The sequence below is a fragment of the Lygodium microphyllum genome, chromosome 22 (genome assembly GCF_053477565.2).
Source record: "Lygodium microphyllum isolate KBCC chromosome 22, Lygodium_microphyllum_v1.1.10, whole genome shotgun sequence".
NCBI classification, from domain to species: domain Eukaryota; kingdom Viridiplantae; phylum Streptophyta; class Polypodiopsida; order Schizaeales; family Lygodiaceae; genus Lygodium; species Lygodium microphyllum.
In genome coordinates this window covers 3,701,606-3,723,473 of record NC_141156.1, presented here as the reverse complement: position 1 = coordinate 3,723,473, position 21,868 = coordinate 3,701,606, and the positions used below count along the sequence as shown (strand labels likewise).

Genomic DNA, 21,868 nt, shown 5'->3' with positions numbered 1-21,868 from the left:
TTTGCTAGCTGAAATGCCACGACAGCAAGCTGAAAATGTTCAACAGCCAACAAACAACGATCATTGGGTTAGGAGATCATCTAGGGCTACTAGACAACTTGATAGATTCATTCATGGTGCAAACAATGTGGCTGATTATGTCATGTTGACAAATTGTGGTGAACCGTCTTGCTTCAAGGAAGCAATGGACAGACCAAACAGCAAGAAATGGTATAAAGCCATATTGTCAGAGATGGAATCTCTTGAGAAAAATGGCACTTAGGACTTGGTGCAGTTGCCTAAAGGGAAGAAAACCCTTCCATGTAAATGGTTTTACAAGATGAAGGTCATTTCTAGTTCCTCACCAAAGTACAAAGTTAGATTGGTTGCAAAGGGGTGCAAGCAGGAACATGGAATTGACTTTGATGAGATCTTCTCTCTTGTAGTCAGGATGACTACATTGAGAACCATTTTGGGTTTGGTTGCAGCTGAAGATATGGAGCTCATACAGATGGATGTAAAGACTGCATTTTTACATGGTGATCTGCATAAAGACATATATATGCAACAGCCTAAAGGGTTTGTGGAAAAGAGAAAAGAGAAGATGGTATGTAAACTCAAAAGGAGTTTGTATGGGCTGAAACAAGCACCAAGAGAATGGTATCATAAGTTTGATACATTTATGCAGTCTCAAGGTTTTCATAGAAGTCAAGTGGATCACTGCTTGTACACCAACAAGGCAAGAGATGGCAGCCTAATTATCTTGGTTTTGTATGTTGATGACATGCTGATTACTCATGCCTTGGACTCACTAAAGCAAAGACTTCATGGCAGCTTTGACATGAAGAATCTTGGTGATGCAAATCACATTCTTGGCATGTGAATACTCAGAGATAGGTCGAAAGGATTACTCTATCTATCTCACCAGAGTATATCGCTAAGGTTTTGCAGCATTTCAATATGGAGGGGAGGGAAACAGTTGGGGTTCCATTGCCTCCATATGTGAAACTCAGTGTAGAGGACAACCCTATGAGAGTGCGCAAGGGAAAAAAAACACGAACACAGAGGAGGAGAGAGAGAAAGCAGAAAATGAAGGAAGAAAATCTGCACTGACTGAAATGGAATGCTGAATACACCAAAGTGGGCTGATCAGTCCCTGCACGCAGCCCGGAGCGTCAGTGAGGGCACCAGATCAGGCTGGAAGCAATGGCAGCACCAATGCCGGAGTGGGAGATGAGGGAGTGTGTGCTGAATCTGCAGAAGAGTGTGAGAGAATGACTGGGGGGGACTGCTATAAATAGCCCCAAACCAGAAAAACTGGCCGACCTGGCTGAATCTGGCCGACCTGCCCAAATATGGGCCGACTGCACACAAAAAGGCCCATTTTGGGCTGAGTGCCACCCGAAAAGGAAATGCAAACAAAATCAGCAAACACAAAACTGACAAAGCTCCTCTGTCTCCTGCCAGACTCTGACAGGAGCTCACAACCAGGAGATGACAGACTGAGAATGAAAATAGAGCAGGCTAACACCCCCTCTCAGATCCTGGGAGGGTCTGAAGACCTAACAACCGCATGTGATGAAGCAAAGAAGCCTGAGGCAAAGGCTTCATGAAGAGATCAGCCGCATTGTCCGCCATGGGACAATAGGCCACCACCAGCTCCGAATCCACGATCCGCTCTCGAGCATAGTGATACTGAACCTCAATGTGCTTCGTGCGAGCATGAAACACCGGGTTCTTCGCCAGAGCAAGGGCACTCTGGTTGTCCACACGCAGCTCCGTAGGTCCTGTCTGGGAAAAGCCAATCTCCGCCAACAAGCGACGGAGCCAAACTGCCTCCATAGCGGTCGAACATAGGGCCCGATACTCAGCCTCTGTAGAAGAAAGTGCCACAGTAGGCTGCTTCTTGCTGCTCCAAGAGACAGCACCGGATCCAAGGGTGAAAGCATAACCTATAGTGGATCGTCTCGAATCCACATCACCTGCCCAATCGGAATCACTCCATCCAGAAAGGGTGATCCCATCTCCATACATGATCCCGTAGGATCGACTCCCCTGTAAATACCGAAGAACACGCAAGGCTGCCCTCCAGTGAGCCTGTGTAGGAGTCTTTAGAAAAGAAGACAACAAAGCCACCACAAAAGAGATATCCGGTCGAGTGTGAATCAGCCAGATGAGAGAGCCTACAAGGCACTTGTAACGAGTGGCATCTGTAAGGGGGACTCCATCTGCAAAAAGCTTGGACTCAGGGTCCATGGGGCAAGAAATAGGCCGACACTCGGCCATACCAAATTCCGAAAGAAGCTCGGAGATGTACCTGTGCTGCGAGATAAAGATGCCCTGTGCCATCTGATAGATCTCCAGTCCTAGACCGAAGAATGGACCGAGTATGCTCCACCTGCTGAGTGTCGCTCCCTGTAATGATAAGATCATCTACATACAAAATAAGAAAAACACAAAGAGAACCCACAACCCGAAAGTAGAGGTTGGGATCATGATCGGAGTGCTGAAAACCACTCTGTAGAAAGAAGCGGTCAATCCTCTGGTACCAAGCACGAGGAGCCTGCTTCAAGCCATAAAGGGCCTTCCACAGCCTGTAGACATGATCCTCCTTCCCCTGCACAAGAAAACCAGGAGGCTGTGAAACATAGATCTCCTCCTCAAGGACGCCATTCAAAAAGGCTGACTTGACGTCCATCTGATAAACAGGCCAACGGTGGTGAGCTGCAAAAGCCAAAATAACTCGAATGGTAGACATCCGAGCTGTAGGAGCAAAAGTCTCAAAGTAGTCCAATCCTGCTCGCTGTGCAAAACCCTTGGCAACAAGCCGAGCCTTATGCTTGTCCAAGGAGCCATCTGCAAGATACTTGGTCTTAAAGACCCATTTCACACCTATCACCTTCCGTTTCTTGGGACGCGGTACAAGCTCCCAAGTATGGTTACGCTCAATGGAATCGAGCTCTGCCTGCATAGCCTGGCTCCAAATATCCTGTGCAAGAGCCTCCTCCACAGTGGAAGGCTTGGAATCCTAAAGAATCCGAGACATAAGAGCATAGTTCACACATAGTGAACTATCCCGCTGGGCCTGTAAGCGGGCTGATCTGCATGGACCTGTAGAAGAAGCAGGAAAGTGAGTAACACCTCAATCTTGCATGAGCCGGCGATACCATAAAGGAATCCTAAGGGATTCCTCCTGCTGCGAGGGAGACCGAGTAGTCTCCGAAACCTGCAAAGCACCTGTGTCTGAGAGGGACTCCCCCTCACCAAGTGAAGGGAGATCCTCCTCATCTGAAGAAGGCTCCCCATCAGATGGTTGTGGATCCCGAGAAGACTCCTGAGGGGAGGCTGAAGGGGTGGAAGAACTCGTAGAAGAAGGAGTCATATCCGCCAAAGGGGGAGGGGAAGCTGTAGTAGGAGGAGGAAGGGGAGGGGGAGGGGGCGATGACAAAGGAGGGGTGCTAAGGGGTATCCTGGAAGGAAGAGAAGGTAGAGAAGGTGGGGGGTGGTCCATCGATGTCGAAGAAGCACCTGTAATAGAACCATCAATCGGATCCTCGGAGGCCGAAGCCTCATCAAAGATCACATCCCTGCTCACCTCAATCTTCCGTCTCGTCGGGTCGTAGAGCCGATATCCCTTCGTGGTCGTGCTATAGCCCACGAAGATAAGCTGTCTCGACTTAGAGTCGAGCTTCGTCTTCCTCTTCTTCTTGTCCACATGGACAAAAGCATCGCACCCAAAGATGCGAAAGTGGGACACGGAAGGCTTCTTCCCAAAGAAAGCCTCATAAGGAGTCATGTCTTGTAAAGCCGAAGTTGGAGAGCGGTTGCATATATGCACCGTTGTAGCCACCGCCTCACCCCAAAGGAAATGAGGAAGACTCCTATGCTCCAGCATAGATCGGGCCAATCTCCACCATCGTCCGATTCGCACGCTCCACCACACCATTCTCTGATGGTGTGTTCAGATGGGAATACTCCACCCGAATGCCGTGATCCCTGCAAAACTGAGAGAAAAGGTGAGAAGTGAACTCGCCACCGTGATCAGCTCAAACGCCACGAACTTTGGAAGTTGGTTGGGTCTCCACAATACTTGGCCTTCCCAAGGGAGGTCGTGCCCATAGGTCCGCAAAGGTCGGTGTGAACCAACTCAAGCGGAGAAGTAGCCCTCCTAGAGGCAACCTGAGGGTGAGGCTGCCTATGCTGCTTGCCCCTCAAGCAGCTAGGGCACAAAGTGTGAAGAGGGAAATCGGGAAGTCCCTCCACCATCTTCCTCCGAGAAGCCCGTTGTAGCCACCGCCTCACCCCAAAGGAAATGAGAAAGACTCCTATGCTCCAGCATAGATCGGGCCATCTCCACCATGGTCCGATTCGCACGCTCCACTACACCATTCTTTGATGGTGTGTTCAGATGGGAATACTCCACCCGAATGCCGTGATCCCTGCAAAACTAAGAGAAAATGTGAGAAGTGAACTCGCCACCGTGATCAGCTCGAACACCACGAACTTTGGAAGTTGGTTGGGTCTCCACAAACACCTTCCACTCGCAAAAACGGGAGTACGCCTTGCTCTTGTACTCCAAGAAATAAGGCCACACATAACAACTGAAGTCGTCCACAATCAGCATCAAATACTTGGCCTTTCCAAGGGAGGTCGTGCCCATAGGTCCGCAAAGGTCGGTGTGAACCAACTCAAGCGGAGAAGTAGCCCTCCTAGAGGCAACCTGAGGGTGAGGCTGCCTATGCTGCTTGCCCCTCAAGCAGCTAGGGCACAAAGTTTGAAGAGGAGGGAAATCGGGAAGTCCCTCCACCATCTTCCTCCGAGAAGCCCGCCGAATAGAATCGAGGTTCAAATGACCATACCGAGCATGCCAAAGCAGCCCAAGCTCGTGGGAAGCCCTCGAAGCCAAGGCTGTGAGCTTATAAAGCCCACCCTCCTGTGTACCTGTCCAAAGAGCATCACCTGTAGAGGCATCCTCCACTATGACTGCATCCTGTGAAAAAATGACTCGGGTACCTAGCTGAGTAAGACCATGCACAGACAATAGGTTAAAGCCCAAATCGGGTACATAGAGAACTTTGGCGGAAGAAGACCGCCCGTCAGAAAACATAGGGAGAGTCCCCACACCTCGAATAGGAACTGTAGAATTGTCACCAATGGTGACAGTGCCTCCTTTGGAACGAAGATCCTGAAGCCAATCCTGTCTGAAGGTCATATGTGAAGATGCTCCGCTGTCCACGAGCCAAGGCTTCTCTTGAGTGGTAGAAGCTAGGGTTGTATCCTCCTCAACAAAGGCATGCACAAACGCAGACTCTGTCATGGCGGGGGCCGCCTTCGAGTCCTTCTCCTTGGGCTTCAAATGGGGGTACTTCTGCCAACACTTCTCCTCGGGATGAGTACCCTTCCCACAGTGGGGGCACTTGGGCTTCTTCTCCTTCGCATCCTTCTTGTCCTCCTCCTTCTTGTCCTTGGCCTTCTCCTTCTGTTGCTTCTTCTTCTTGCCGCCACCTGTACATGCAGTAAAAGCCTTGGTGGAGCCACTGGCACCCACCTCTTTGAGTCGCTCGTCATGCTCCAAGACAAGCGGGGAAAGTTCCTCCCATAGGAGTTTCTCGCGGGTCCTCGAGGTGATGAGGCTGGTGTAGAAGACATCATAGCGGGGTGATGGCAGCTGAGTCAACAGAATCATGGCTATATCCTCGGACGATATCACACGACCAAGAGAGGCTAGCTCGCCTCGCATGTCCTCCATCTTTGTGATGTGCTCCTTCATGGAAGAAGAATCATCAAGACTAAGCGTCCGCAACTTCTTCTCCAAGGAAATCTTGTGGGCAAACATCTTGTGCTGATACAAAGACGCAAGCTTCTTCCACACTTCCGCCGCGGTCTTTAACCTGTGAACATGTACAAGGACCGAATCATGTAAACTCATAAAAAGAAAGGAACGGGCTCAAGAGTTGAGCCTATCCCACAAGGCTGCACGGTCCATAGAGGCTCCATCTGACGAATCCACGGGGGGACGGTCGATGGGCGAAGAAACAAGCTCCCATAGGTCGAATGTATCAAGGATGCACTCCACCTTGCACGACCAGAGGGAGTAGTTGGAACCATCCAACTTATCTTCCTTCGGAAAGGAAGGGAGAATCGGCACCTGTATAGAGGGAATCAAGGAAGGCATCCGCACATCTGAAGCAGTCTTCACGAAAGGCACCTTCACGGTAGATGGAACCCTCTGAGATGCATGGACTGAAGAGGGACGAGTGCAAGGAGTCTCCTCCCGACGTCGAAACTCCTGATAATCCCGCCTCCGCTCAGAGGAGAGAAAGGAGCTCATCCTCTAAGTCGTCAAAGCCTGAAAACTAATAAGACATCTTCCAATCTACAAAATACCAAACACCAAAGAAAATTGTGCCGAAGCCGAAGTATGACCAGCAATATGGTCACCAACCACCAAAACGCAGGCTGTGATAGCCTACAAACACCTGGAGCTGCAAAACGCAAAGGTAGCTGATGAAGATCACCAGAACAGAAGCCGCCAGCACCAAAACGCAGCCTGGGAGTGGGTCGCCAGAGCAGGAGATGAGCCGCCAGGAGTGGAAACGACCACCAGATCAGGAAAACACAGCCTGATGATGTGTCGCCCAGCTGAAGGAGTGGCCGCCTGATGGTAAACGCAAGCAGGAGGGTTCATTTGATGACGTGGCAGCCTCTGGAGAGTCGTCTGCAGCAAACGCAAGAAGAATGGCCACCTGGAGGGGCCGCCTGGGCATTTGGAGATGAGGCGACAGCAGCAGAAGAGGGGTGAGGTATCTCTCCACAAGGTTAGGTCCTCCGTGCTCTCAGTCAGGCGATGACACCATGTGAGAGTGCGCAACGGAAGAAGAACACGAACACAGAGGAGGAGAGAGAGAAAGCAGAAAATGAAGGAAGAAAATATGCACTGACTGAAATGGAATGCTGAATACACCAAAGTGGACTGATCAGTCCCTGCACGCAGCCCGGAGCGTCAGCGAGGGCACCAGATCAGGCTGGAAGCAATGGCAGCACCAATGCCGGAGTGGGAGAGGAGGGAGTGCGTGCTGAATCTGCAGAAGAGTGTGAGAGAATGACTGGGGGGACTGCTATAAATAGCCCCAAACCAGAAAAACTGGCCGACCTGCCCAAATATGGGCCGACTGCACACAAAAAGGCCCATTTTGGGCTGAGTGCCACCCGAAAAGGGAATGCAAACAAAATCAGCAAACACAAAACTGACAGAGCTCCTCTGTCTCCTGCGAGACTCTGACAGGAGCTCACAACCAGGAGATGACACACTGAGAATGAAAATAGAGCAGGCTAACAAACCCTACATCTGATGATGAGAAGGCATTACAGAGTTACCTGTTCTCCATCGTGATAGTCAGAGTGCTATCATGCTAGCACGGAATCCCATCTTTCATGCAAAGACGAAGCACATACAGGTGAAGTACCACTTCATTAGAGATGTACTTGACAGCAAGAGCATTGAGCTTGTCAAAGTCCATACACATGATAATCCTGTAGACCTTCTCACGAAGGGTCTTCCAATAGAGCAGTTTGCTCATTGCCGACAGATGATGGGAGTTGGATAGATATATGTATTTCAACTTTGTACATACCTAGACTTAGTTGATTCTTTTCTCCTCTTAAGGCACACTGCCTTTAGGTGGGAGGTTGTTGGGAATAAAGGCTCTCGTGCCTTTAAAATGTGCTCGGGTGTGAACACACCCTTAGCACTTGTATTTTCATATGTATATCTATCTAAAAACCTAAAGTGGTACACTCTCGATTGTACCCAAAAGTCGTGCTCACTCTCACTCTCTACTCTGCTCACTCTCTCTCTGTCTCTCTGTTGTGTGTAAGCATTGTGTGTCCCGATCCTCACTCTACCTCTCAGCTCCACAACCCCCTCCCTCCCCACGGCCCCTCTCCCGACCCCAGTCTACACCCCCCTCCCTCCCCACGGCCCCTCTTCCGAACCCAGTCTACACCCCCCTCCCCCAAAGACACAGGCCCTCCCTCCCCCCCCCCCAACACGCATCGGGTGCCTCCGACAATCCTACCGTCTCTCGATCCTCCCCCCCCAACCATCACCCCCGCCGCCCCGCCCCCCCCCCAACCCTGATCTCCAACCAGTATAGATGACCCCTCTCCCACCCATCCCCGCCCCTCCCACGCGAGGTGAGGAGCCCCAGACGCCAAAATCCTCCACCCATCGGCTGTCTAGTCCCCCCCTCCCTCCCTCGCACAGCCACCAATTCATCTATCCATGCCGCCCGCCACATCTACCCAAGACAGGCGCAGCTACTTCCACAAGTTTTTTCGTAGTGAGCCGTGGTCTTATTTGAGAGTTACGGAGCGCAGAGTTTTTCCACTATCCCTATAGGTGGGAATCTTCGTGGTACGCAAGTCTAGGAGCGGCAAGGTCCATCTATTAGCACCACCGGATGGACCAAACTACACCTTCTTCTGTCAAACCTCTCACTCAAGAGGCTAGACGACGACTCAGATGGAGGAGGAGGTGAAGAGCCAGGTGGCAGACCACATTTCCCAGTGGATGGGAGAAGGTGGACTGACACTTTTCTCCCAGCAGTGGCCGGGTTGCATGATGGACATCAACTAGTGGGCAGGAGCCGAGAACCCTCATCTGAGCATTATCTTTCAAGCCCCCCCGCAATGAAGAGCGCCAGTAGATGTGATTGAGCGGCCCCCGGTACAAGCGGCCCATTTCTACCAATGTACAGAGTCTCGGCTCTCAGCCTGGTTGATTGATGCCCTGGTAGTACCACCAAGCGCATCTATCACCCACATGGTCCGACCAAGGGCTACCATGGGGGAATGGAGTTCACCATCTAGGTCAACAATAAAGCGTATCCGCATGCCTCATAGTTCCTCTTCTTCGTCAACAGCTTCCACACCGAACAGATGCCTGTTCGGTCAGTCACAGGTCTCTCCATGAGTTTACACCTTGCATCCTGGAATGTGAATAGCCTCCACTATAGGGGGGCACGTGGTTCCAAGAAGTTGATTATTCGGCAGGAGCTGTAGCCTGCCCTTGCCGGACGGATCGACATCTTACTTCTACAGGAGCACAAGCTCACCCCCACCCAGGTCCAGTGGGTAGGAAAGGTACTCCCGGACAGCTGACACACTTACTAGGAGCACGCCATCAGTGCCCACTACAAGAGCAGAGGTGTATGCACCTCTATTGGCCCGAGTCTCACCGCCTATGTACGAGACCACGGGACGATAGTGGCAGGGAGGGTTCTATGGATCAGATTGGATATTGAGGACTCATGCCTTCGAGTCCTCAATGTCTATGCCCTTACTGAGGTTAGGGCACGTAGCAGGTTCTAGATGGAGATCGCGGGTGGACTCCTAGAGGTGGACTCCTGGTTGTCGGAGGAGACTTCAACAACCTGGAGGCTTTAGAGTATCAATAGGGCAAAGGCAGAAACTACCAGGGCATGACTGGGAAGGAGCAAGAGACATGGGAGGTCTTCCTACTATCAATAGGAGCATGCGATGCCTGGAGAGATCCTACCTTCCATAGGAGGGAGAGGTCATTGGATTTCTCTTGGGGATACAGGCAACTAGGTGGAGTCTTGCTGGAGCGGTTGGACATGTTTTATGTGGGAGAGTGGGGATGCTCTCGTCGAGGCCAAATTGGGCAGATGGTGGACACCACGCTATCCCCGATCATTGCCCGGTTCTCCTGACACTTGATCCTCCAACATCTACCCTAGATGCACGATCCTGTCGGATCCTAGACTTGATCTATAGGAGGGAGGAGGTGACGAGACAGATTGAACAGATTTGGATCATGGAGTGGGGCAAGAGGGACCAGGTCGCAGAGGAGGTTGCAGAATTCCTAGTTGAGTCGAGCAGTATCTGCCAAGAGGTAGCCATACAAGCCAGGCAGCAATGCTGGGAGGAGAGAGCACTCCGACGGGACCTTGCAGCCATGCAGAGATTATTACAGAAGGCACCAGGGAATCCCACCCTCCACGGACAGGAGGTGCACACGCGAGCAGTCATTGCTGGCCTAGAGGACAGGAGCTCGGAGTTCTCTTTCCACACCTCAGCAGCTTTCTGGGTGCGGAAAGGGAACACGATGTGTAGGGAGTTTTTCCAAGTGCACCAGCCTTGCACCTCAGGAGAGCAAATATGCAATCTTCGAGATCAGTATGAGAGGACTCATTCTAGCCCAGACGAGGTAATGGAAATTGCCACCGACTACTATAGGTGCTTGTTCCAACAGGAGACAATCTCAGCTAGAGGAGAGCGATGTAGACAGCAGGTCTGGGATCGCATCCCATCCCTCATCACAAAGGAGATGAAATGCTCCCTCCTAGCCCCCTTCACAGAGAAGAAACTAGAGAAGGCTTTCCATACACAGGACGGGCAAAAATGCCTGGGAGAGGATGGTCTCTCTAAGGCTTTCTTCACTACCTACTGGGAGGTGGTAAAGGACCCCCTACTAATGGCATTCTAGGAGATTTTCACTTCAAGACAGATGCCAAGGAGTCTCTCAATGGGCCTTATCAATCTTCTCCCCAAAGGAGGAGACCGGTTGGCAAAGATGATTGGTAGACGACTACGCCACGTGCTTCCAGACATTATCCATGACACACAGAAAGGCTTTGTCCAGGATAGGAGCATCCTAGACAATGTATTCAACATCTTTGAGGCGACAGAGCGGGCTTAGCACAATGGGCAAAGACTGGCCGTACTACTCTTGGATTTCAAGAAAGCTTATGACAAGGTGGACTGGGATATCCTAAAGGGCACCATGGTGACATTGGGTTTCCCCCAGGCTTGGATTCACGGGCTCCGCACTTTACAGATCGGCCACTAGCAGGGTTCTCATAGGTGGTAGGCAAGGGGAGGAGTTTCAGCTGGAGAGATTGGTCCAACAAGGCTTCCCCCTGGCCCCGTACCTGTTCCTACTCTTTGCAGAGGCGATGTCTCATTTCCTCAGGTCACGGGTGAGCGGATTACGCGACCTTCGACTTCCCGTGAGGGAGGAGACTGAGTTGCTAGACTCAAAGTATGCAGATGATACAGCACTCTACATAGAGGACGATGAGTTGATACTGGAGAGAGTGAGGCTAGCTCTTGAGGTGTTTTGTTCTACAGCGGGAGCAAAAATCAATTGGCGAAAGTCGGTTGGTTTCCTCACAGACCCGGACTCTAGCACGAAGTGGGGCGTCCACCTAGGATTTAGATGGGTGAGCAGAGGGCGAACCGTTTGTTATCTAGGGTTCCAGGTGGAACTCGACATCACTCCTGCCCAACAATTTCTTCCAGTCCTCGATTCTATTCGGAGAAAGCTGGCCTACTGGAGCACAGCTCGCCTCTCACTAGCAGGCCGTGTACATCACCTCGAGTGGGTGCTTCTCTTCATCTTGTGCAGTGCAACTTTGCCGCCTAGTGCGGAACTTCCTTTGGTCTGGGTCAGACGGCTCTTGGGATTCCAAGGCCAAGGTGGCGTGGACGACCATCATACGGTATCGATCAGAGAGAGGGCTCAAGATCATAGACCCAGAGTATCAAAGTATGGAGCTCTTGGGCAAGCTAGTTGTCCGCGGCCTCACACCAAGAGGGCAGACCTGGAAGATCCTATTGCAAGAGGGTCTTCAAGAGTGTAGACCAAGGCTTGGTGGTGAGTGGAGACCATCCCTAAGATGGATCTTCACGTCAGCCCAAATCACCCCCTCCCAGATCACCTTTCTTACGCAGCTTGCTCCGCATGTGGCAGGGCCTCCGTAAGGCCCTATTCCAGAGCCCCCCAGGCTGCCAAGAGGAGGTAGACCGTCAGCCGGTGATTTGGAACCCCCAGGTCAAAGATCGGGATGGGCACAGATTGGCAAGCGCCCCCATATCCAATGGGCTGGTTGGGAGGCAGAAATGGCCCATACCATTAGGACATGGCAGAAGGTATACAAGATGGTGGATGAGGAGGTGTTGCAGTGAGTATCAGGCTGCCAGAGAGGAGTGGAGCTGAGGAGAAGAGAGATAGATGCAGCAATACCTCAGAAGTGGCTTACTCCCCCAATACGAGAGCCGATAGAGCCCGGGGAGGTATGGGCCGCTAGGTTTTCACCAACAGGCATCCCCCTCCAAGTGGCCGGTAGAGTGGGCGGCGCTCCACCTGGGACCACCTTCACCGTGCAAGAGGGGGGGCGTCTAGCTCTTGAAAGGGGCCAGCAGGATGAGGGGATTGCTGTCCTTTCATGGAGGAGGATCCGAGTGATTAGCCTTCGAGGGAAGACATGGCGGCTAGACCCTTTTGTCTTCTGGGAGGAGTTCAGGGAGTGACACCTCTGGATCTGGAAAGGTAGGCCACTTGATGAGCTGGAGTGGGATCCAGGGGAGTGCCTATGGCCAGCCACTGCGGTCACCAAGAAGCTACCGAGGCTCCTGGAGTACATTGCCAGGATTGGCAAACACATACTAATGCAGGAGGATATGGATTGGGCGCTGTCGCATAGCAGGAACTGGGCGGAACACAGCATCACGGAGCCTTTCCAACGGACCTTCTGGCACCGCCTATGGGATAGCTGAAGACCGAGGAGGGTATCGTATTTCTTATGGCTGGTGGCACATGGAGGCTTAGCAATGGAAAGTTGGCTTGCCCAAATGCAGGAGGGAGGTTGTAAGCGCTGCATACAACAACCTCTGGAAACCCCAAAACACTGCCTTTGGTCGTGCGAGGTGACACAACTAGTGTGGAGAGAAGCATGCCACATCCTTCACCGCATGGCTCCCAACCTTGGATGTATCTCTTGGGGAGCTTTCTGCTGGCAAGCAGTCAACCAGGGCCATCACCTTCTGTACGAGACTGGGATGTAGGACACATTATTCATTATTGAGACAGGGTCGTGTGCAGTGGTCGGTTTGGAGGCTCTACCCATCCGCCAAGTATTGGAGCCCACAACAGACCGCTCTGAAGTATGGGAGAACATAGGGAGTCTTATTGGATGGCATATCTGGAAGGTGCAGTGCCAGGAGATTTTTAGCGGAGAGAGACTTTCAATATAGGCGACCTTAGCAGAGCTCTAGACTTCCATCATCCACTCCCTCCGCGGCCGATGGGATCAGGTGCAGGGCAAGTCTAGGGCTCATCAAGACCTCCATTGTCATTTCATGCGCACTTGGGGCGGCCAGAACCTATTTTTCGAGATGCAGGCAAGCAGTCCCAAATGGCATTACACCCCCCCTCCATGGCTTCTTGTCCCCCATCCCCCCTAGACAGCCCTGAGAGGCTTGTACATCTGATATATTTGCGACTCTGCATCAGCTCCAGCTAGTCTGTGGAGTATGAGCACTTCCTTGTATTCAAGGTTTTTTTGAAGTAATATAATTAGCCACTTTTTATTTGAAAAAAAAAATCTCCTTCTAGGCAAGGCATCTGCATAGGATGCTCCTTGTCGCCACCTCATGCATCTAGCATCTCCAACATAGCCTAGTTCACCGAAGTGTCCACCTACCTTAACTCAGAACTGCCATGAGGAGGTCCAGAACCGACCTATGGCACATCTCATCCTAAACAACATATATACGTTGTTGTTGAGGGGAACTCTTGAACAAAAATGAAAACAGAAACAGCACTGTATTAGACGAGGGAAATGGGAACACTATGGTCATTAAGAGATGGGAGAGAAGAGAGAAATAAGGGAAAATCTTCAAGGACAGAAAGGGATTGGACATTTCTATGGGAGAGAAAGCAAAAGAGTATGGGTGTCTTAAAGGGATAGCCAAGTAAAGGCCTATCATGGCCTACAACCCTGTTCATTTGCAAACATTTGCCACTTGGCAATCCAAAACCCAGTTGATGCAGGAAGTGAAACCAGCCTTCCTTCTTGGAATGGGTGGTGATAACCTGATTTAAGAGTTAATTACAGCAATAAATAAATGTACATAAAATGAAATACACACTTTACCATAACATTCTTGGACAGTAGACTCCCTGTTGGCCCCAAAACTGGCGCCCCTTGCGGTGTTTCTTTAGCTTCATTCAATTGGAAGGAGTACAGCTTGAGATTCTTCAATCTCCTCCTGCTAACCAATTGCTCTTGCTGTAATAAATGACCAGCAAGCCTTTTGGGTCATTTGCCCCTTGATTCACCCAGGACTACTTCTCCAATTTAACCCTTGACTCGCCAAATGCTGCCCCAAATCAATTCGGGATGAAATGGGTCCTGAAATCCCTTGATAATCCTCAATTATCAGCTGCTAATTTCAGTCCCTTGAGCCTTCAATCTTTGGCACGGATCCCAAGGTGGCTGCTAAACCCTAATTTTTGCAGTAAATTAGGGTTTACTGCAGAAATTACAGATCAGCCCACCAAAAATGGCTGAGATCTCCTCCGAATGGCTAAGAATTGCTGAGAATGGCTGAGCATAGGCTGAAAGAGATGAGAGAATGCTGTAGAGAGAGAAAATTCTGAGATTTGTCGCAAAGACCTGATCAAAATCAGCTGCTGCCCTACTGTACCAGTCCCAAACGGATACACCAACAACAATAGGAGCATCAGAGACTGTGATCTTTAGGAGAAAGTGCATCAGCAGCAATTGCCAGCTTCCCAAGGTCAAGAATATGCAATTTCCGTCACCAAAATGGTCTCCAATGGCTGGGAAATGGCTCCAAAAGCTGGCAGCAATAGTCCAACACCTCTTTCCAACAGCTCCAAAATGAAAAAACGAGATTTCCCTCTCCCTTCAGCCTGATTTAGCCTTTCCCCCACTTGCATGGCGAAGTTTTGCCAAGTGGCAGCTTTCTTAATCCATGTTCAGCAATTTTCAGCCATTTAAAATTAATTCAGCCCTTAATCCATGCCCAAAAATTTGACCTTGCCCATCCAAAAATTAATTGGCTAGGCCATTTGCAACCCAAAGTGGTACCATGCATTAATTGACCCTTGGACAAGCATTAATCCATTAATTAATGCCTAGTCCCTAGTGTCACCACTGATACTTAATGGCCAATTAATGGTCCTAGGGGCAAACTGACACCAAAATTCACCTAGAATCTAACAAGTGTAACTTGTTACAACTTTTGCCTTTGACACCCATCTTTTTCACAAGGTCCTTGGGCCTTCAACTACAAAAAAGTAGCTTGCACCTCACATGTGCAACACATGTGCATCTTTTAATTGCACATTTGATTAATCCTTTAATCAAATGTCAATTAAACATAAGCAAAGCATCAAATTTTCACATCCTCGTGACAGAAAGCCTCAAACGAAACGCTATGGATCCAACAGGCAATGCCACATAGCATTGTATCAAACAAGGAGAAACATGTTTTGGGATTTCCCAAGCCATTCGAAAGTTTTGTGCACCTCCAACACGTGCTTCAAGGCAGTTTCAGCATCTATAATCTCCAAATATCATGGTCTGATGATGAAGCCATCATCAAAAAGATAATGGGGGGAGAAGACTTCATATTTAGATGAAGCTTATTATCCAGGGTTTCATCATATTTCTCAGAAATGAATTGAATAATCATCATGCCCTGAAAAGAAAGGGGGTAGACAGTGTGATAGATCAGTAACCAGTTGACTAATCATAAAGCTAGGCAAACAGAATAAATAATTATGTTTCCTTGTAAAAAGCCATTTTTGGCATCTTCATGCCATGTGATGTTGCTAACAAGATCCATGTCCTCTTGATATCTATATCCTAGTGATGTACGTCTTGATGACTAAGTTCAGCTAAACATGGCTGAACCACATCTTTAGGTGTGTCTATGTTGTATAATAATGCTTGTAGTGCATCCATCTGGACCCAGTGGTCTCTCAACCGTAAACTAGTCTACACAAACCAACACCCAATGTCAACTTGAGGTACCTAGCTGGAGTGGGCTCATGTAGCCGATGGATGTATGTGACCACCTGGAAGGAAGAGAGCTGTGACCGCCATAGGGGCAGTTACCTCTACTTGTATGACTTGATGTGGTACAAATGGTTTAACTGCATATCACCCTGGCAACCATGATAACAAATGGTCATTACATCTTATGCCATTAACTGTGAAGTCCCTAAAAAGCAGCCCCATACATCAGTACTGGGGTGACAAGTGTGTCAATATGCCATAGCTTTGTCTTTGGCTACTGGAAATCAATGTAACTCCTTGGATCCCCACAGAGAGAGAGAGAGAGAGAGAGAAGAGAGAGGGTCATATTAAAATCTACAAACAGCTAAAGTGACCTACTTTACAAAAAGGTAAACAAAACTGATCTGTGATATTTCCGGTCATAGATAAACATAAGAAATAACAGGAAAATAACTAGTCAATATTCAATCAATCTCTGTGTATAGTAAGCTTACAACACTCCTGGTATCCTGAAGTATCTCAACATAGAGTGGTAGAGTTACTCACCCCCACAGACAGTTGCCATTGAGGAAGAACCATCTGAAGCCATCACTTCCGATGTCACACGAACACTGTAAGGAAAGTCGTCTTCCGGTGGCAATAATGCCAATAAAGCCTTCTCTGCAAGTGTGCCTAAACCAGGGACAACACCCAAAGTAAGAATCCACCTTGAGGTGGAAAAATATGAAGCAGTTCCATTGAACAATTTCCAACCATTTAAGATGCAATAAATGAGGTCTAAATGCATTTAACAATAAAGTTGGCAAAACATAAACCTTAGAAAATGAGATTTTTCCCTAAATTTTATTTTTTTCCATGCTGCTTCATAAGCCACCCTCTTCGTTTTCTTTGGCAGTATTCCTGCTGAGGGGTTACATTGGTGTACATCCCTTAGTTAGGATGATATTCAATTTTAATTTTTATCAGAGACTTCAAGTGAAACACTCACCAGCCACCTATAACTATCAGACAAAAGTATGATGTTTGGCTCTAGCTGATATGTTCTAATAAATGACAAAGGCCAAAGTACTAGCTTGCATGATCGATGCAACGCCTTGTTAACATGCAGAGGCCTGCCATCCCATTACTGAGTGATAATGCTCTTAGACGAAGATTTGAGAGGCTGAAATTAGCTTCAAATTTTTGTGATTATAGCTTAACAAAGAAACCTTAGTTCAATAAAAAGGGACCCAAGCAACTAGCACACACACCTACTGACACTCTTGAACAAGAAAGATGTTTGAAAATGAACTCATTGCTACAGAATCATAGGACAGACCCAGGCAAACAGCATTTACATGAGCAAATAAACCTGCTTTTGTTGTGGATAATTATCTTAAGAGTGCAGCCACCTCAGGTTGTTAATTGGTAGCCTGACATAGGTAACCCATTCAAACATGTAATGTTGACTTCCCATACATGAGAATTACATACCATGGCCAACTTCACGCCGGTTTAAGCCCATAAACTTTCCAACTTCATTGATGCAATATGGAGGGAAGCTGTAATGCACCATGAAGCGCTTTTTAGGAGGCCCAACCAGAGAATCTAGCTTCTGTGCGTCTTCTGGAGAACCAAGTGTTACTGTGCACAGTACCTGTCAATCAAGTAGAACCACACCCGTTTTGGGGGAAATATGGGAGATATGTTTTGTTTGTATTGCTGTTTTCAATATGTAGCTGTATCCATGAGTGATTAGCATGGAATTTTTTTATTAACTAAGTCTTAATATTGATGTAAACTTCCCTCCTTCCCCATACCCACCCCCCTTTTTGCACCCCCCCTGGCCCTTCCCCACCCCTTCCCACCCTCTCCCTCCTTCCCTAGTACAATGTTGGCATGAAGCAAGCACAATTGATGATCTGATGGGCTCTCTCTCTCTCTCTGGTACCTCTCATCACAAGACTCACTGTCTCAGATCAACCCAATGGAGTGGGAACAGATCGTCCTTACCTGGCCCTGTCCCTACATGCATGTACCACCATACTAGTAGTACTGCAATAACCAAGGATCCGTTTCTCACAACCCAGCCATGTATACGTTGACCACATACATAGAAGCATCTCAGATGTAGACCCAGCAATAACTCTAGAGGAGCTCTCAGCTCACTTCAGTACTTAGTTGTGCCTTGTACACATCAGCCATGGCAGCATTTCCTCGTATATAGATTGGGTCATGGCCATAATGTGGACTATATTCTAGAAAAGTTGTTCTGATAAGGAATGCCAAACCAGGTGAGCACAACTTCACAGAGGGGTGGAGATGAGGCAGCTCACACACCATGAGTCATACCACATCTTTGGATGCCTTATTAGGCACAACAAACAGGCCCTTTATGCAAGAATTGAGTTCTACCAGTTCTCCATGAATCTGGATTGTAAGAAGGATCGGAGGTGATTCTAGGAGTACAAACAGTTTGGCACACATATGCTTACTCTCTCCACCACAACATCAGTCCCCCCCTTTCATACCCCCAATACCCTACCCACCCCATTCATTCTTCTTTTACACCAGTGTGGTAAGGGAAACCATTCATCAGTGGCGAAACAGTAAGCCTCAGCATCCTGACTGCCTGGTTGCTGAGCTCTCCTCACATGCAAGGGACATGCTTGCCCGCCTTCTAACACACATCTATTTGCTTAGCAACATTTATTAGTAAATGGGTAACTTCTTGGGATAAGGGGCTAGGGTACCCTTACCAATGGAAAGGTATCTATGAATGAAGTGGGAATCCTCACTAAATGGCACCCTCACTTGATGGTTACCCCCTTCTCATTAACATTAAATTGGGTATCTACTTAAGAGCAGCTTGGTATCCGTCCATTAATACATAAGTGATGATGATGATGTTAAGTAGTAATCAATAAGGTAAGTGTGATGTAGGTAGACCAAAAATAGTCAATTGGACACCTACTTATACAGACTGCCCAATTGCTCTCACTAGATAAGTTTAAGATTTAGGGTACCTACCCATGACGCTTGGTGGAAAGCTACATACCTAAGAGCAACTTGGAAAGCCTTTTTACTTGTGTAGCACCAGTTCTATTTTTTACACCCACCCAGTGAATGTATCAATGGATGGTGGCCTATTATTGAATGACTTGGGTATTCTCACTTGATGGATATCTATGTGTGAGTGGCTTGAAAATCCTCAATAAATGGGTATCCTCATCAACTCCACACTCACCTATGATCACCTCAAGTAACTTCATTAGTTGGGTACCTTTGTATGAGCAGCCTTCTACACAAGCAAAATTGCTTTATCCCTACCAGCATAATAGGATAAAGTTGCCAAGCACATTGAGGTACTAGTATACTTCTAATTTATTATGGTACCCTCCCACTTGCTCGTTCATGAAAACACATGTGCCAAGCTAGAGAGGAGAAGTTATTTATGTATTTATGGAAGGAAATGAGTTGCTCTTAGGTAGGTACCCAAGGATGCTGTAAATGGGGTTACTTGGTTCTTTTCAGGAGTATTTGTGATGTAACCATGACTATTACTAGCTGCCTACAACAAAACCTCAGTATGACCCTACAGCTTGGGTCTCCATTCATCATCAAGGGTGGATATCAATATCATTGATAGGTAGGCCCTTTTTGAAAATGCAAAGCAAACTCTTTGTCCATGCTGTATTTGATTAGCAAAATAATCAACCCTGGGTTCCATGTCGCCTATTGAATGTATTGGCAGTGGGCGTGTATAGCACATAGTCACAAGGGACACATGTCCGGAATGCAAGGATCCCATCTCGAAACGTAGGACCCATCTCTAATGAGGATGCATTTCCATGCAGTGGTCCATCACAAAGACCAGCTTGAATATCCTCACTAGCTAGATATTCACCTATGATTGGCTCAATTATACTCATTAGATGGGAAGTTATCTATCAGCAACTTGGGTACCCATACAAAATAGCTTTATGTACAAAGTCTATTTTTCTTAGGGAGTTGCTACTAGGTGGGTTTTGCGTCTTTGGTTCCGTCGGAGGAAGGGGGGTCTTGTTTTGGCTTTCCTTTGCATCTTGTGAGTTCTTGCCACTGCCCGTTTTTCCTTGTGAAGAAGAAGCAACCAAACCCCTCTCTGAATAAGAGTATGTAGAGGACTTCTTGTGGACTTGATCATGCAGCCTCGTGTAATGCAAGAACTAACACTCGACCTCATAGAAGGTCCTCAATCAGAGCAACGAGATAATGTGCTGAATGAAATGGAAATATTTTCAGACTGCTTATTCGAAAAGAATGTAACATGGTCATTGTCCTGACTTCAAATAGCGAGTAGTGGCAAACTTAGTAACCACCGATAGTCAACCAACTTGACTTTCAGATCATCCCCTTCCTTAATGGAAAACTCCCAAAGCTCAAAGTCGAGATTGATACGTCGAGTGCAATCTCACGTTGTATAGTGGTCAATGAGATGACTTCGACGCTTAGATGCAAGGGGAAAATGTTGTAACTAAGAATGAAACTCAAGAAGTAACCCTTGTATTAACTTAACATTGGTTGTAGCATTGCGGGCTCTCCATTGACGGAGGTGCGCAGCACGATGTAATTGAGGGTCTAGTATAAGCTTTAGACCAACGACGAGGTCCCAAAGTCCCTAAAATTCACGCACTAGTATAAGCTCTAGACCAATGACGAGGTCCCAAAGTCCCTGAAATTCAAGCACTTGTTACATGAAGTTCGACCAAGTGGTGAAATTCAACTCATTAAAACAAGTCTTATTCGTGAAGGGATTTTTGGCTGTGGCAACAGGAGTGGTAGTCTTGTAGGAGGGATAATGTGGGTAGGGGGGATAGGATGGGTAGGGTGGAGTATACTTGGGAATCAATCCCAGAGTGCCTACCATGCATGTGGAAAGTGTGCATAGTGGATCCATATGTGGGAATGGGGACTGACTAGGCATGGGCATGGTGACCGCATGAGTAGCCCATGGAGGAGGGACAGGGACACATGGGGTAGATGATGGAAATCCTTGCGTGGGAGTGACCCATGGAGTGCGTGACAGTGCACCATAAGTAGAGGATGAGAATCCCTGCGCTTGAGAGGCCAATAGATGGGGAGGGAAGTGTCCGAAGTAAGTGAGAGGGATACCTATCACCGCCGTCCCAGGATGAAAAGAAGTGCTCACCGGTGGGTATGTGGAAGACACAATGTTAAAGTGTGGCATTCCCCCTAACGATGTATCACGATGCAAAGAGGTAGTGAAGTGTGGGTAGGTAGAATATGGTGTGGAGAAAGAGAAATTGCTAGGAGTAGAGATGGAGGATCCAACTCCCACTGTATTGGATGCGGAAGTGGCGTACAATCTGAGGTTTTCGAATGAAGAAAAGAGGAAATCGAGGTGTGCATCAGAAAGGGGGGGGGTGGTGGTGGATTTATTTAATAAGAGTGGTTTACATGCTCAAATGAAACAAAAGATGAAGATATACTTGATGAAGAATGTTTGCCTTGAGAGTCCCCTCTATTGACATTTACATATAGAAAATCATCATGATTCTGCACACCAAAAGGAGAAATAGGAGAGGGTTTTAATTCATATGACTCAAAGGGATTATACGAACTTGACACTGGGATTGGTTGAGTGCCTCATGGAGCAACCATCGTTTTTGCCTCAGGGTGTGCAGTCTCATTTTGAGCGAGACAGTCAGGCCCCTTGCTTCGAGTTCAAGTTGGCAAGACTTGTAGGAGTTGAGACTTATGAGGAGAGGTGGGATTGACCCGTGTCGCCCCCATGGCGCCATGGTCCAAGTAGGTTGAAAGTGGATCCTTATGAGCCCGAAACTATTCCCTGGGGCGATTTGACGACTCCAAGAGCCAAGTTACCCAAGTGCGAGTTAGACAAATGTGTTATATGTGCTATGAGCGAGTCGCAATACGGTACGGATACCAAGGGTGTGACAGCCCGTGACGCGACATGACACACATGGTGCATGCCGTGATGCAATGGCGTCTTCTTGGCATATCTTGTGAGTTGGCTTCTGCTGCATGTGCAA

General features: G+C 48.3%; 1 protein-coding gene across 1 annotated transcript in view; it reads right to left on the bottom strand.

Annotated features, from left to right (window-relative positions):
- The window catches only part of LOC148016833 (polyribonucleotide nucleotidyltransferase), a 146,437-nt gene that overhangs the window by 81,418 nt on the left and 43,151 nt on the right, over nt 1-21,868 (bottom strand). The window contains exons 10-11 of the mRNA XM_087663022.1: nt 17,307-17,469; nt 16,380-16,505 (exon numbers count right to left, since the gene is read on the bottom strand). Of these exons, the coding sequence (XP_087519148.1) occupies nt 16,380-16,505; nt 17,307-17,469 (289 nt within the window). The remainder of the gene's footprint in view (nt 1-16,379; nt 16,506-17,306; nt 17,470-21,868) is intronic.